The sequence below is a fragment of the Caretta caretta genome, chromosome 6 (assembly GCF_965140235.1).
Source record: "Caretta caretta isolate rCarCar2 chromosome 6, rCarCar1.hap1, whole genome shotgun sequence".
Lineage (NCBI taxonomy): Eukaryota > Metazoa > Chordata > Testudines > Cheloniidae > Caretta > Caretta caretta.
In genome coordinates, this window is record NC_134211.1 from 68,141,097 (window position 1) to 68,156,455 (window position 15,359).

The following is a 15,359-nucleotide window of genomic DNA, read 5'->3' on the forward strand; positions in this document are numbered from 1 at the left end:
ATTTTATTGAGCCTCATAAGCTTTATTCATTTTCATTTTCTACTGTAAACTGTCAAGGAAAGGAGACAGGCTCCTAGGCTAGATGCCCAATTGGTCTTAGCAAGTGTAACGGTTCCTTTGATAAGCTGTGGTTTTGGTGCAGACGCCCTGGCTGCCCCTTGGTGTTTTAGCCCTAAGGAAGCAGATGAAGCTGAGGTCATGAACGCACACGCCTGCGAGTGCTGGAACGAAACTGCCCTTTTTAATTTTAGTTTGGTCCTAGTCACTGTGAGATGGGTCATGCTTACACAGGTGACTCTAATAGCTACTGTTACAGGGTGATACGCACTCCTTTCCCCCCCTTCTCCGGGCAGGCTCTTGGTACCTTAAATGTCGGGGGAACGGTCGGAAGTGAACAGCAGCTTGAACTCCCTGGGCCAGCGCTCGTGTTTTAACTGGATGCCCTCCTGCGTGCGCCAGTGTTTACTGCTCCATGGCCCCCGGCTGCAAGCATGGTGGCTGGGTGATTCTGCCAAGCTGAGCGGCCGCGAAGTAGCGACTATTGTACCTATTTAAGGAGGCAGCAGCCTTCGCTGTTTCTACCTTCCCACCCACCACCTATGAAGAGGGACGGGACGTTCACAGCTCTCGGGGCCTGGGGTCCTGCTTCAGAGAGCAGGCGTCACATTACTCCCGGTGCACAGCGCGTTTGCTTCAGGGCCATGCCGCTCAGAAGCGGCAGAGTCACGGCGCGCAGGCGAGCTCTGAGCTACAGGTCTGGGGGCGAGCGGGCCCCACGCGCATGGGCCGGGCCGGGCCGGGGAAGGGCGAGGGGCAGGGCAGGGAGGCCGGGCTGGCAGTAGGGGGGACTCGCCCCGTGCCGGGGTAGGGAAGGGCCGGGCCCTGGAGCGGAGCCAAGGGGAGGCGGGAGCGGGACGCCTCGGGCCGGACGAGGCGCCTCTAAGGGGCACAGGCCTTGCGGGTCGGGGTGGAGCCGTGAGCGGGCGGGACCCATAGGGCGAAGCCGCAGACTCGGGGAGGGGGCGGGGCCTAGGGCGGAGCTTGCCCTGCGGAGGGGGCGGAGCTTATGGGCGGGCTCCAGCGGGGAAGCGGAACGGGCTGGGCGCGGGGGCTGCTGGGAAGGGTTGGGGATCAGCTGGGCCTGTACTTGGGGCCGCGGGGGCCCCGCGTTGGGGAGGCGCAGGATTCTCCAGCCGGGCCGGCCCGGGGGTGCGGGTGAGGTGGCGCTACCGGCCCGGGGCGAGCGCGGGGAGCTGCCGCCATGCACGACGCCTTCGAGCCGGTGCCGATCCTGGAGAAGCTGCCGCTGCAGATAGACTGTCTGGCGGCTTGGGGTGAGCGGCGGGGCTGCCCCCGGACTCCTCCCCACGGGCCTTGGCCCCTCCCCCGGGGGCTCCGCGAAGGAGTCCCGGGGACCCCGCGGCGGTTGCTCCGCCTGCCCCGGGACCAGCTCCGAGGCCGCGGCCCGCTTGTGGCCCCGCGCCCTGGTGTCCGCGGCTGAGCCCGCTGCCCCTGAGCCCAGTGTCTCCAGGCACCCCTGTGACACAGCGCTGCCCTCAGCCTCCCGGCTCGCTGCGGCTGTTCCCGTCCGCGGGTGGGTTCCTCGCGGGAAGGGCTCGAAGCTCTTTCTAAAAACACACGCTCCAGACTTCGAATTTTGGGGTCTCTACAAACCGCTTGTGTGACCCATCTTGAGCGTTGCCCAGGGCAGCGGCTAGCGGGGATTGAGCCCCCGTTTCAGGGAATAGAGTGGGGACTGGAATTGGGCTGAAGTGTGATTTGTAGCCTCCATTCATTAAAAAGATGCAGTTTTGAAGGGTAGTGGAAGTGACCCACTTTGGTCTGTGTATGGGTCTGTTTTTTAAACATTTGGGTGATCTGTCTGATCTGGTTGCGCTCAGTTTGTAGGCTTGAATAAAGACTGGTAGTGGATGTGTCATTACACTAAGTAAAAAGAAAAGGAGTACTAGTGGCACCTTAGAGACTAACCAATTTATTAGAGCATAAGCTTTTGTGAGCTACAGCTCACTTCATCGGATGCATTCAGTGGAAAATACAGTGGGGAGATTTATATACACACAGAACATGAAAAAATGGGTGTTATCATTGTAAACCTCCCCCCTCCCCCCCCCCCCCCCCCGCTCTCCTGCTGGTAATAGCTCACCTTACCTGATCACTCTTGTTATGGTGTGTATGGTAACATCCATTGTAACACCCATTGTACCTCACGAAAGCTTATACTCAAATTTGTTTGCCTCTAAGGTGCCATAAGTACTCCTTTTCTTTTTGCGGATACAGACTAATGCGGCTGCTACTCTGAAACCTTGAATAGGTTTGTTTGTTGTGGGATGAAATTTTTTGTTCTGGTCTTGTGTATCCTATGTGTTTTTCTTTCCCATTGTGTGTTAAGTGTGAGTCTGAATGGTAGAGAGGGAGAAAATGTGTTCCTGTGTAGCATAAGAAGTGATACTTTGCCTTTCCCTACCTGGTGTGTTTTATTTGTGAATAAACCCATACTTTGTGTCTTAAATACAAAACAGTCTGACCTGGTGGGTTAGAACTGTTATCCAAGGCTGTGTGTATACTCTGGAACTACAGGCATAGCTACAGCACCATAGCTATGCTGATGCAGTCTGTGCTGGCAGAAGGGGATTTTCTATCAGTGTAGGTAAACACCCCCCACCCCCGAGGATAGAATCATTTTTCCATTGAACTAGCAGCATCTACCATGGGAGTTAGCTATGTCTCTCAGGGCTATGCCAACCTATGTCGACTCAAATTTTAAGTGTAGATCAGGCCTAAGTGACAATTCAAGTAACTGTTATTACTGTAGATGGAGCAGTGATTACTTACAGTAGTATAAAATGTTTCAATATTTATAAATATGGGTTAGCTAGTTTCTCCCTGTAACTTTCTTTCTTGTAGATTGCTTGTCAATATAGTAAAGCTGTGATATTAACAAATCAAGTTTAGCAAGTAGATGGTTCATAGCAAATTTGTGTTAGTGATACCTAGGTGAATAGGTTTTATTTGTCATGCACCTTTGACTGCCTCATCTATGCTCTAATCAGTTTTCTTTGGGACTCTTTTTAATACTAAACCATTGGAGCAGTTTCAAATAAATGTTATGTTATGGAACAAAAACTTTCATGTAAAAGAGTAACTTTGTCAGAAACTTGGCTTGTTTTTAATTAAGCCTTAAAAACAAAACACTGTGACTTAAATTCTGTAGCTAAATTGAATATATTCCTTACAGTGGCACTAATACAGTGGAGAAAACATTGAAACTGAGAAACTTCATTGCAAAACAAATTTATTTGTTTCATTGAAGTCATAATCCTGTGGGTTTTTTGAGCACAGCAGTCTCATGGAAGAGAGGAGATGTACTTCCAGCTTTATGGCTTAATTTCTAATTAAATAGGAAAAAAGGAGGCTCAGGGGAAGCAAGATCTTGTTAAATCACAAGTAGCTTTGAGAAATATGGTGTGAAAAAGGGAAAGGTAAATTTCATATGTTTAGTAAAGTTTTCCCTGTTATGAAGCTAAAGATTAATTGAAATTTAATGAACAAAGATTTTTGTGGATGAGTTGCACAGTAATACTTAGATTCAAAGCCTTCTAATATGCAATGTACGAAAGTGTGTGTGTGTGGAAAAACAGTGGATTTCTCAAGTATTCTACTTTGTAAATCCAAAATGACTGACTTTTACGTGTCACAGCAACTCAAATACCATTTTTTTTTTGTAACTAATGTAATCATTTCAGACATAACTGAATAATTCCTGGGGACAACTGTGGCTTCTAAATGTTCGACTACTGTGTTCAAAGTCAGAACTCACAAATGGTAGTATCTAAATTTGTCTTGCTCCCTCCAATTTTTCACTGTGTAGACCAATAAGTTGGGAGGAACACGAGGCATCTATATGCAGCAGCCAATGCTTGAAAAGTAGTTTATGTATATTTATGAAGAATGCGGAGCTCTCTCCCTTTTACTTTTACTTCATTATGAGTAGGGCCCTACCTAATTCACAGTCCATTTTGGTCAATTTCACGATCATAGGATTTTAAAAATCATAAATTTCATGATTTCACCTATTTAAATGTGAAATCTCATGGTGTTGTAATTGTAGGGGTCCTGACATGAAAAGGAGTTGTGGGGGATTGTAAGGTTATTGTAGGGGGGTTGCAGTACTGCTACCCTTACTTCTGCACTGCTGCTGGTGGTAGCACCACCTTCAGGGTTGGGCAGCTGGAGAGTGGCAGCTGCTAGCTGGGATCCGAGCTCTGAAGGCAGAGCCTCCTCAAACAGCAGCACAGAAGTAAAGACAACATGTTACGGTATTGCCACCCTTACTTCTTTGCTGTTGCCTGCAGATCTGGGCGCTCAGTTAACAGCTGCCACTCTCCAGCCACCCAGCTCTGAAGGCAGTGCAGAAGTTAAGGGTGACAATACCATGACCTCCCTAAAATAACCTTGCGACACTCTCCCCCCTCCCCCGTGCCTGCAATTGGCTTTTGGATCAGGACCTCCAATTTGAGAAACATTGGTCTCCCCTGTGAAATCTGTATAGTATGGGATAAACACGCACACAAGACCAGATTTCGTGGTCCATGACATGTTTTTCATGGCCACCAATTTGGTAGGGCCCTAATTATGAGCAAGTAGGCTCCTGTATCGGGGCCATGTTTTCATACTTCTTTCCTGATCCCTGGAAATGTTTGTTTCCCAAAACAAAGGTTACTCTATATGTAAGCACTTCCTCTAGGGCAGACTTGGGCAAACTACAGTCTGGGGGCTGCATCCAGCCCTTCAGACCTTTTATTCCAGCCCTCAAGCTCCTGCTGGGGAGCAGGGTTGGAGGCTTGCTCTGTGCGGCTTCCTCCGGCTCCTAAGCATATGGGTAGCCAGTGGGCTTTGCACACTGCCACTGCCCCCGCAGCTCCCATTGGCCAGAAAACAGGGCCAATAGGAGCTGCAGGGGTGGCACCTGCAGATGGGGCAGCACGCAGAGCTGCCTGGCCGTGTCTCTGCATGGGAGCTGGGGGGGACATGAAGCTGCTTCTGTGACCTGTTTGAGGTAAGTGCAGCCCAGAGTCTGCACCCCGACCCCTTGCCCCAGCCCATATCCCACTCCTACCCTCCGAACCCATTGACCCCACCCTCCCACACCCCAGAGCCTGCACCCCGAGCCCTCACCCCCGTACCCTTGCCCCAGCTTGGAGCCTCCTCCCACACCCTGAACTCATTTCTGGCCCTACCCCAGAGCCTGCACCCCCAACCGGAGCCCTCACCCCAACCCCCAATTTCGTGAGCATTCATGGCCCACCATACAATATCCATACCCAGATGTGACCCTTGGGCCAAAAAGTGTGCATACCCCTGCTCTAGGGAAACAGTGCAAGAGCCATGCACGTTCCCCAGCCGAAATTTGCCATAATATGTTTTGGACCATTCAACAGTGGGCTTCAGTTTAAGAAGATGAAGAATTTTCAGATTACTTTTAGCTGAGAGGGGTATTCTTATTGGTACTGATAAGAATTCTCTTATCTTACAGAGGAATGGCTGCTTGTTGGCACCAAACAAGGGCATCTCCTCCTTTACAGGATCAGGAAGGATATAGGTGAGCTTGTACAAAAAACCCCAAGCTTTTGTGCAATATTATGACAATGTATCTTTCTCCACTCTTCAGTGACTCTAATAATACTGGTACCCTGGTACATTTAGTATACTGAACAGCAGCTTTTATCACCTGTAGCTTACGAAAATGTTTATACAGGGCCACTGCAATATGTATAGATCTTACCTTTTCTTTCCTTCTACTCTGTTATCTGTCTTCTAGAGTTTATCATCTGCTTTAAAAATTACCCTTTCTCACAAGATTCCACCAAAGTTAAGAATTGTATTAAGATGATAAAAAGAAAATGGTACAGAGTTTAAGCATAGAAGTTTCTGGTTATCTATCTGAACTATAATGGTTTCCACATGTGTATTTACAGTAAATTAGTGTAATCTGCATGAATACAATACCCACCATGCATAAACTCTAACAGAACCTAGCGAATAGATCAGATTGGTGGTTCAGTAAAAAGGCAACTTAATTAAAAGGTGAGACCCACCATCTTGATCAATATACATAATAAAATTAAACCTGGTTCAGAATCCGAACATTCTAATCTAGACCAAAAAATACTCCCCTCTCTGTCTTTTGAGGAAGCGGTCACAAGTGGCCTCAGTGCATTCTAGTGATGCCACAAAGAGCGCCTATTATATTTAGAATCATATATAAAATTACTCATGTTAAGCAGATCTATATCTCTGGTATCTACCAGTTATAATGTGCAGAAAGCCATACTATTAAATGTACTTTAATTTAATAGCTCATTGGATTGCAAAGGAAAAAGTTAAAAGGTGTGGCACATCTGCCCCCAATTGCACCTGGTCTCAGAAGGATTCTCTTTCTATTGTAGACACTTGGATTCCTAAACCCTAATTCCAGCTCTTTCCCAGCCTCCATAGGCAGTCTGTTTCAATAGATCATGCTGACTTGAGTTGCTAGTGTCTTTTGTCTCACTTGGTAAATTTCTCCCCCTTTTTGCATCAATACCAGGAGAGGTTACATCATCAGAAAGTGGCTGTAAGTTTGTATCCGTAAAACTCCTTTTAAACCCTTGTAGTGAAGTGTTTTTTTCTTTCTCCATCTTGCAGTGATGTGCTTCCTGGAGATTTGAGTTGCTGGTATTTGATTGGCTGGGAAAAAAGGTGCTTTAGGGCTGTCTTCATAGCTTGTTTTTTTTAAAATATTTAATTAAATTATATTAGGATCTGAGATTCCAAGGCAAGGATTTAGCTAAAGATGAGACCTTCTGATTTGCTGACTTCATGAAGTTAAACCATGTTTTTGGAATCCCCAGCTAGATATGTATGACAACCTCAGATCCCCCAAACTGGTTTAAGAAAAAGGAAGCACACACTTCTTACAAGACATGCAGTCTTCTGTCATTAGATACTTAATTCGATTTCTGCTATAATTCATGGGACTTACAGTAAGGGTTTATGCAGTAATAAATCTGAAGGCAACTGATTTTATGTCACTCTTTAATCTCTGCTTGGTAGGTTGCAACAGATTTGAAGTGACACTAGAGAAATCCAACAAGAACTTCTCAAAAAAGATTCAGCAGGTAGGAAATGGCAGTTGCTGACATTGGGGAAAATTGCTGGTGATTCCACTAAGAGGGTGCAATGTGAAATACATTAATCTGGAATCCCCAGAAGGCTTTTTTTTTTTTTTTTTTTTTTTTGTTAAACAGTAAACTTTGTTGGGAGTGGCACAGACTAGACTGTGAGTTTGTCCACAGTCCCTTCCTACAGTAGGAAGGAACTTGGGTTGGTGGTTACAGTAGATGACTTGGTGTTAGGACTCACTTACTGAATCGCTGTGACCTCCAGCAAATCATACATGTTTGTATGATGGAGATAATACATTGCTGTCTGACATGGTACTTGATATCCTTTGATGAAACATGCTATTAAAGTGCAAATATTGTTTTGGCTATTAGAGGCTGGGATCTAGAATAGCTGTGTACTGACTTGCTGTCAGTTTTATTATCATTTTAATTTTGATAGATGTTAGCACACTGAATGTATCACTGCAGTAGAGCACCTTGCCTTTTCGTTGGAGAAGAACAGTAGTTTTTAAGGAATCATTTACATCCTTTTATTGGTGAAGCACCAGAACATGGTTAAATCTTGTTAAAGGGATCTACATTGTTAAGCTTTCTCACTCGGAAAGGATATAAACAATATAAGCTAGCTTTATCAGACACTTCATGAGTATAGGTATGGGATTGTACAGTAGCTGGAGGACTGTTGCATAGAAAGTAACAGTAGCTCCATCTTCATTGCCTTGTGTGGGTAAATAAAACTATTTGCATAGACTAATTAAATCTCTGTCCATGTCTGGGTGTGGGGGCAGGGAATAGTGTTTGGCTTGTAGAGATGTTGCTTTAATACAATTCTCTTTTCAGATTCATGTTGTTTCCCAATTTAAAATTCTGGTCAGTTTGTTAGGTAAGTGAAGAATATGTTTCAGTATTTAGTTCTTTTTTTTTTGGTGCAATTACCTGGCTGAGCATGACATCTCTTTTTCCCCACCCCCATATAGACTGTCTGTTTGTTGTACCAAGGAAAGTGAATAATTCATACCCTCACCTACTCTAAGGCTTATTCTTAAAACAGTTTGCCACCATCTTGATTTGGGGCGGTCCTTCACACTGCATGGCAGTCTAGTTGTTGAAAAGTCACTGAGTCTAGAATTCTGCCCTCTAATTTGCAGGGAAGTGTTGTGCAGTATAGGTTAAGAAGCAGCTGGGCTACCCTTAAGTCAGTAAAGACATTTGGGGAACAGACCACTAATATTCAAATAACTTACGCAAGAATTTTGAGTACTGTATGTTGGGTGAACTTATTCTTGAATTATGATCTTCCTTGTCTCTTTTTACTTATGGTACAACTCCTTCCTTTTTGACCTCCAAGTCCCAGCTCTCCCGACTCCAGCATGTGTAGAATGCTGCTGCCTGCGTTCTCGTGCGTACAAAAACTTGACCACACCAGCTCCAACTTTCAACTCTGTTCACCACCCACAAATTTCAGGAGCCAGTTCAAAATGGTCTTTTTTTAATGAGAGCTTCCATCATGAACTTGCTGTCGCCTGCTTTCTCTTCTGTCTGTCTTCCACTTTGCTTGCTTGTTTAGCACCCGTTCTTGGTTCCTTCATACAGTCTTGCCACAGTTGGTGTGAAAGTCTTCTGCAACCCAGAAACCTTTTTGTCTCTGCCTCACTGATTGTTTTCAAATTGTGAAGGGGGGAAAAAAACCCGTCTCCTGAAACTTTAAATTTCTCTCACTAGTTTGGATCTGCTTTGTAAAGTGTCTTGTGATAGTTTCTGTAAATTAAAAATGAGTTGCATGTTTTTTAAATTATTGAACAATAATTAGGAATTTTGTCTAAAACAGAAAATAACATTTATGTCCACGACCTGTTGACATTTCAACAAATCACCACAGTCTCTAAGGCAAAAGGTGCATCTCTGTTCACGTGTGACTTACAGGTAAGTGGAGGCAGGTTAATGTTGTAAGTGTTCTGACAAAGTCTCATAACAAAGACTAACTTTCAAATTGCTCAGAGGGTTTTGTATGTTACAAAGTTATTTTCATTTTAAATTTATTATGTGAGAAATTGGGAGATGTTGTGGTTCAGCACTTCTGAAAATCAGGCTGCTTATTTGCGTGTTTAACAGTGGACTTAGGAAGTTCACTCCAGGCACCAAGTTTTAAAAATGTTGGTCTTGGTTTCTTCCTCCACTTTGTAAGAGTACACTTGTTTGTAATTTTGGCCTTTCACCCATTGATTCAAGACTCAACTGAATTTTCATCCTCGGTGATGAGATTTTTAAAGGGTGGTTCTTCAAGTGCTTTTTTCAGTTTGGAAGCCATCCCCATCTTGGAACTTACAATGGGGCTTACAAAGGTAATGGAACCACCATTAGAGTGGTTCTTCGAATTTTCACTTCACCATCTTTCTCTGAAAATTGTTTCTGGTAACAGTTACATTAACCTAGAGTGTCTTGGAGACACTAATGGCTGATTCAATCTATATAATGTTCCATAAGGATAAGGTGGTCCTTCATCCGGGTCCTACAGTCTTATAAAAATGGTCTCTTACTTACACACAAATCAGTTAATCAATTTACCTGTACTTTGGTCCCCAGGCCTTGCTTATAGCTAGAGGAGACTTAAGTTAATGGTGTACCTCTAGTGCTTTGATTTACTCTTGAAAGGGAGCTTGGTCTTTGTAATTAGGCAAGCTGAAACTTTTGCCCAGTGGTAAACATTTTCTCATAGTTATTTAGTCTTGGGCTTCTAGTGTTAACATACAGCTAATGCTCAATCGTATGAAACATGCAAATCCAAGCATTACAAAATGTCTTGTTATAATTGGGTGTACTTTTTGTGTGTGGGTGTCTGACTTAGCGTGTACTTGCAGTGGTGCCTCTTGTCAATAAACTGTTCTAATTAATTAGAATACAAAACATAGACCCTTAGATCATATTAGTTCATTAATATGATCATATCCCCCTTTCTTTGAATCCCTTGTTCCCCACTCCTTCAGCACATAAGTGTCAAGCTTTTCATCTTTACATTCAAGGTCCTGACTAATGCCAATTTTTAATGCTTATCTGTCCTTGTCTTTTTCATATTGCCACAGTCCTTTCCACTTCACCAGTAGTAATAGTTTCCACCTGCTGTCTTTTTCTCCCACACTGCTTGACTACATGTGGAACCCCTCTTGGAGCTGATATGTAAAGCACTGCCCTCTCCATAGTCATATTCCTACCATGACGCTGTCAAGAAATTAATTAACTAATGATGAGGTGGAAGGGCAACTGGGGACAGCAAAGCACCACTGACCACTTAGAGTAGGAGAAAAAGGTACAAACAACTTCTCTTGTTGACTGAAGGGTCTTGGGGAAAGACTGCCTTTCTTCGTTTGTACAGCACCTAGCACACTGTGAGAGCTACAGGAAAAATAGTGGGAGTAGGTGGCTCAATAATGGGCAATGGGAATTGGTGGCTTTCACCTCTTCAGGTCTAGCTCAGGCTAGTAGTGACTGAGCCATTACCATCTTGAAGGCTGGCTGGATGACTACATGAAAGGGTTTGGTGCATCTTGTCTACAGGGAAATGGAACAGGTGTCCTCATTGCATAAACCACCATCCCAAAGTTTGGTCTCTGCAGAAAGGTCAGTCTATGCCTGTTCATTGAGGCTTTGGCCTATCTTTTTCTGTATAGAGGTGGTCTCACCAAAATAAGGTTGAGGTACAGTGACAAATGTGAGTAAGCTTATACTGCTGCTACACAATTCATTTCTGTCATGTACACACAACTTCAGTCTCCAGGGCTGTCATCCTGGTAGCTTTCATTAACAAGTCCTATTGTGGCTTAGATTTATCTTACATTAATTATTTCAGAAAACATCTTGAATCTTTCTTCTGGCCACATGCACATCTGAACTCAAGTTCAGCACCTTGATTGACATCCACTTTGGGTTTGGCCCAGTGAAGAAAATAGTCCATGGTGACCCGATGGGAGCATGAAAATTTACTCAGCTTTTCCATTGACCAGTTGTGCTATAGGTTTAGGATTATTTATGGTCCGATATTATTGTCCTTATTTACCTTCTAATCCTAACGCATGTGAGGCTGTCTGTTTTCACAGCACTCTGATACAGGGGAGGAGGTACTGAGGATGTGCGTGGCAGTGCGGAAGAAGCTACAGCTGTATTTCTGGAAGGACAGGGAGTTCTATGAGCTACAGGTGAGAGAGTGCTGTGGGAACCACTAGACCGTACGAGAGCCCTTGCCAGAGTATCAAATTGTTTTTAATACCCCAGTTTAATCAGCAGTATAATTCAGAATTAGTGTTAGATTCTGCTTCCAGGGTGCACTTGATAGTGTTGGTGCTGCATGGTTTAACAAAGAAGCAGTAATTGAAAGCAAAGTGTTGATACCATCGAAATAATGGATTGGGAGCTAGTTATGGGTGAAAATCACCAGGAACCAGAAGACTGACTCCTCTCTTGAAGACTATGGGTAGTGATAGAAAGGTACAATTTGTATACAATCCTAATTGTCCTCTGCATTCTAGCTCTGGTCCACTTTGAGGCCCAATTAAATAACCATTCAGGAAGGTCACACGGTCTAGTTACAGAAAAATGCTGCTGTGCAGAATATGGAGTTGGGACATTCTAGCTGAATGCTATCGTTCCCTGGCCAGGAAGGGTTGGTAGTGATTCTAAAGTAGACTCCACTTCTTAAACAGGTGTAGTCTGCCCTTTCCTGCAGCAAGCATGATGTTAGTGAGAATTATTCAATGAGCAGATCAATATTTTGCAGTAATGTCTAATGTTTGCAGTTCTGTAGCTAGTAGGGTGCTCAGTCTTAAAAGAAACCTTTCCTACTGTGTAAGAGTGAAGAAAGGGTAATGTGCTCAGTGTTACGGTACTGCCTCCCCACAATTAAATATGAGACAAGCTTTCCAGACCACAGGTTAAAAGGAGCCCAGGGAAGGCATAGTTAGCTCCTAAAGCAGCCAATGTGACTTACTTTCCTTTCATTCTTCAGGGGGACTTCAGTGTGCCGGATGTGCCCAAGTCTATGGCATGGTGTGAAAATTCTATCTGTGTAGGTTTCAAGAGGGACTATTATCTGATAAGGGTAAGAACAGGACTTTGAACTGAGTATGTAAGGGGATGTTAATCCTTTTAAGGAGAAGATATAGACTGCTCCCAGGGAGGGAGGATTCAGAGTGTGAGATAGACACTGTTTATTATAAAAATGTGCCATTTTTGACATGCTGTCTTTCAGCTTACTCCTTCCGCAAAAGCATGCATGTTCCTTTAATTTGCTTGTCTTTCTGAAAAACAGACTATCTAGTTGTTGCAAGTAATGCCTAAGATTAGTGTAACTGAATTAAATTAAGAAAACATTTTTTCAGCTGGGCAGCACTTTAACTCTGTTTCATAGTTTCCCTTTTGTTTGGTGTATTTACACCTCAACATAAGAGGGGAAAATATTTTAAAAATAACCTATTCAATAGGAAAGGAGTACTTGTGGCACCTTAGAGACTAACAAATTTATTTGATCATAAGCTTTCGTGAGCTACAACTCACTTTATGCTCAGATAAATTTGTTAGTCTCTAAGGTGCCACAAGTACTCCTTTTCTTTTTGCGGATACAAACTAACATTGCTGCTACTCGAAACCTATTCAATAGGGTTTTTTTAAAAGTGAGATTATTCGAGGGGCAGAGTAACTTCACCAAAATTATTTTAGTGCTTCAGCTGAAATTAAACAGTTTCAATTTGACAACATCCCTTCAAATATCTAAATTCATCACTGTTAATTATTTCAGATTCCACTGCAGGACTGAAATGAAATAGTGCCTTCTATTGGTTAATTTGACAGCAACATTATTTGTCATTGGTTAATTTGACAGCAACATTAACGATAGTCATAATTATTACCATTACTATAGTTTTCCATCTTTATCATTTTATGTTGATATTTTAGGAAAATGAAATACATTCCTATGGTACTGTCACTTAAATAAGGTCCATATATGAATGAGAAGGGAGTCCAAGGAAAATCTATGGACTACGGCACGCTTTTACTGACATCAGTATTATCGTGCTACACAGACTGTATGCCTTAGTGGCTAAATAACAAGATCATCCAGTTACAGTAGTCTATTAGCAATAGGAACAGGCTTCCTCAAATTAAGAGAAAAATACAAATTTATTTTTAAATTGCAATGCTAACAAGTAATATTTTGATACATACATACAAAAGATGACCTACAAATAGCCTTCAAAACTACCTTCATGTGTTAGTGGATATTTTGAGACTCATGTATCACTTTCAAAAAAATATGCTATAAAGTCTGTCTTTTCATCAAGTAGTCTTCTACAGTTTTGAGATGACAACTCCACAGTGAAAACTGAATGACCTTTCCCCTCCCACCTGCCCCCTTCCTCTCACAGGTGGATGGAAAAGGGTCCATCAAAGAACTGTTCCCCACAGGGAAGCAGCTTGAACCATTGGTGGCTCCCTTAGCAGATGGAAAAGTTGCAGTTGGTCAAGATGATCTAACGGTAGTACTTAACGAAGAAGGGATCTGTACTCAGAAAGGTGCCTTGAATTGGACAGACATTCCCATAGCTATGGGTGAGGACTAGAAGTAGTTTTTCCTTGCTGTAATCCAACCAGGATTCGTCAGCTTTTTGTTTCTTATGAATGGAGCAGATTTAAGTTTACTAGCTTAATGTATGAGTCTTTGATTGTGTCACACTGATTTTATTACAATCATCTGAGTGCTAGCTAGCATGACCTAGTGATTCGAGCAGAGAGGCATGGGTTATATTTCTCTCTACTTCCTTGCTCTCAACTTCTGTGCCCTCAGTTTCTTTTTCAGTATGGTGGGGATAACTCCATCTTTGTAAAGTGATTTGAGATCTGCAAATAAAAGACACTACATATGTGCCACTTGTTTTTGTAATTTAAAACCTGATTTTGGCTTTTGTGAGAAGTTGAGTACTGCAGAATTTGCATGTGGTGAGAGAGAAGTGGCAAGGAAAACTGAGGGGGAAAAATATGATAGTAATCAGTGAATTGCTGTTAATTTCTAGCATTAAGCTCATTGATGGATTTGGGGGATGGGTGAGAAGGGCGTAACATACTGAACATTTCTGGAGGGAAGTTATGGTGTGAGTCATGGCCCTTTACAGGGTATACTGGAGAAATCTGTCTGATGCATGCTTGTTCCATCTCCCAAACAGAACATCAGCCTCCATACATCATTGCGGTGCTACCAAGGTATGTGGAGATTCGCACTTTTGAACCCCGGCTGCTGGTGCAGAGTATTGAGCTGCAAAGACCACGCTTCATCACCTCTGGAGGGTACAAGAGCACTTTCTTTTTCATCTCTCCCTATACCTAGTCTCTTTCTTCTTCGACAGTTTCTGTGTATTGTGCCCTTCCATACAATCTGAAATATAACTATGGTAAACTAGCACCATGAGTTCCATCATCATGTTGTTTCTTCTCTGACCTGTGGAGTCAGAAGTTGTAAACAGCTCATAGCCAGAACCTTAATAATCTGCCCCTCTTGTTGCTACACTATGCTGTGTTGACCTTAGGGTTACTGGATAAGGGACACTGTTCTCTTGTGTTCTGCTGCTTTCTTTGAACTAAATTCCTCTGTACCTCTCACAGCCCTCCTCATTCTGCAGTGGCTAGTATAGACAGGATACTTGTATCCTGATTGCTTAGTTATGTAACCTGTTTTGATTTAAACTAACCTGGTGATTTGGGGGTATAACTGCCCTTTTTTCTGTGTGGATGTTTTTTTTTTTTTGTTTTTTTTTTTTTTTGTAGAAGGCAGCTAGAAGCACTGACAAGTTTGCACAAAACTTTCCCTGGGATTTAAAAAAAAAAAAAAGGCTTAAGATTAACAAAATGTGTCTGATTGTGGGGCAGGGGCTGGGGAGGCTCATGTTCTGAGCACAACACAGGGAGCTAGAAAATCCTTAATTCTGTTCCAACTCCCTCTGACCTTGACTAAGCCACTAAAACATTCTTTCTCAGTTTCTCCCTCTTTAAAGTAAAAGGTAATACTTACCTACCTCACGTGGGTGTTGAGGATTGATTGAGTGTTTAAGTTGCTCTGAATATGAAAAGTAGATGTTATTCAGGGCAGCATCACTTGACCTTGATGAGGGTAAATATGTATAAACTGATCTCTCA

The 15,359-nt window shown here is 43.2% G+C and overlaps 1 protein-coding gene across 2 annotated transcripts in view; it reads left to right on the forward strand.

The window, feature by feature from the left end:
• The first annotated feature begins 1,102 nt into the window (after window positions 1–1,102).
• Window positions 1,103–15,359, forward strand: part of VPS39 (VPS39 subunit of HOPS complex) — a 33,148-nt gene continuing 18,891 nt past the window's right edge. Inside the window, exons 1-10 of one of the 2 annotated variants that reach the window (XM_048854927.2) lie at window positions 1,103–1,334; window positions 5,555–5,620; window positions 6,608–6,634; window positions 7,114–7,178; window positions 8,025–8,067; window positions 9,013–9,107; window positions 11,276–11,374; window positions 12,181–12,273; window positions 13,598–13,781; window positions 14,393–14,513. In XM_048854927.2, the coding sequence (XP_048710884.2) occupies window positions 1,262–1,334; window positions 5,555–5,620; window positions 6,608–6,634; window positions 7,114–7,178; window positions 8,025–8,067; window positions 9,013–9,107; window positions 11,276–11,374; window positions 12,181–12,273; window positions 13,598–13,781; window positions 14,393–14,513 (866 nt within the window). In that variant the 5' untranslated portion in view covers window positions 1,103–1,261. The remainder of the gene's footprint in view (window positions 1,335–5,554; window positions 5,621–6,607; window positions 6,635–7,113; window positions 7,179–8,024; window positions 8,068–9,012; window positions 9,108–11,275; window positions 11,375–12,180; window positions 12,274–13,597; window positions 13,782–14,392; window positions 14,514–15,359) is intronic. The other variant, XM_048854928.2, reaches the window with a different exon arrangement.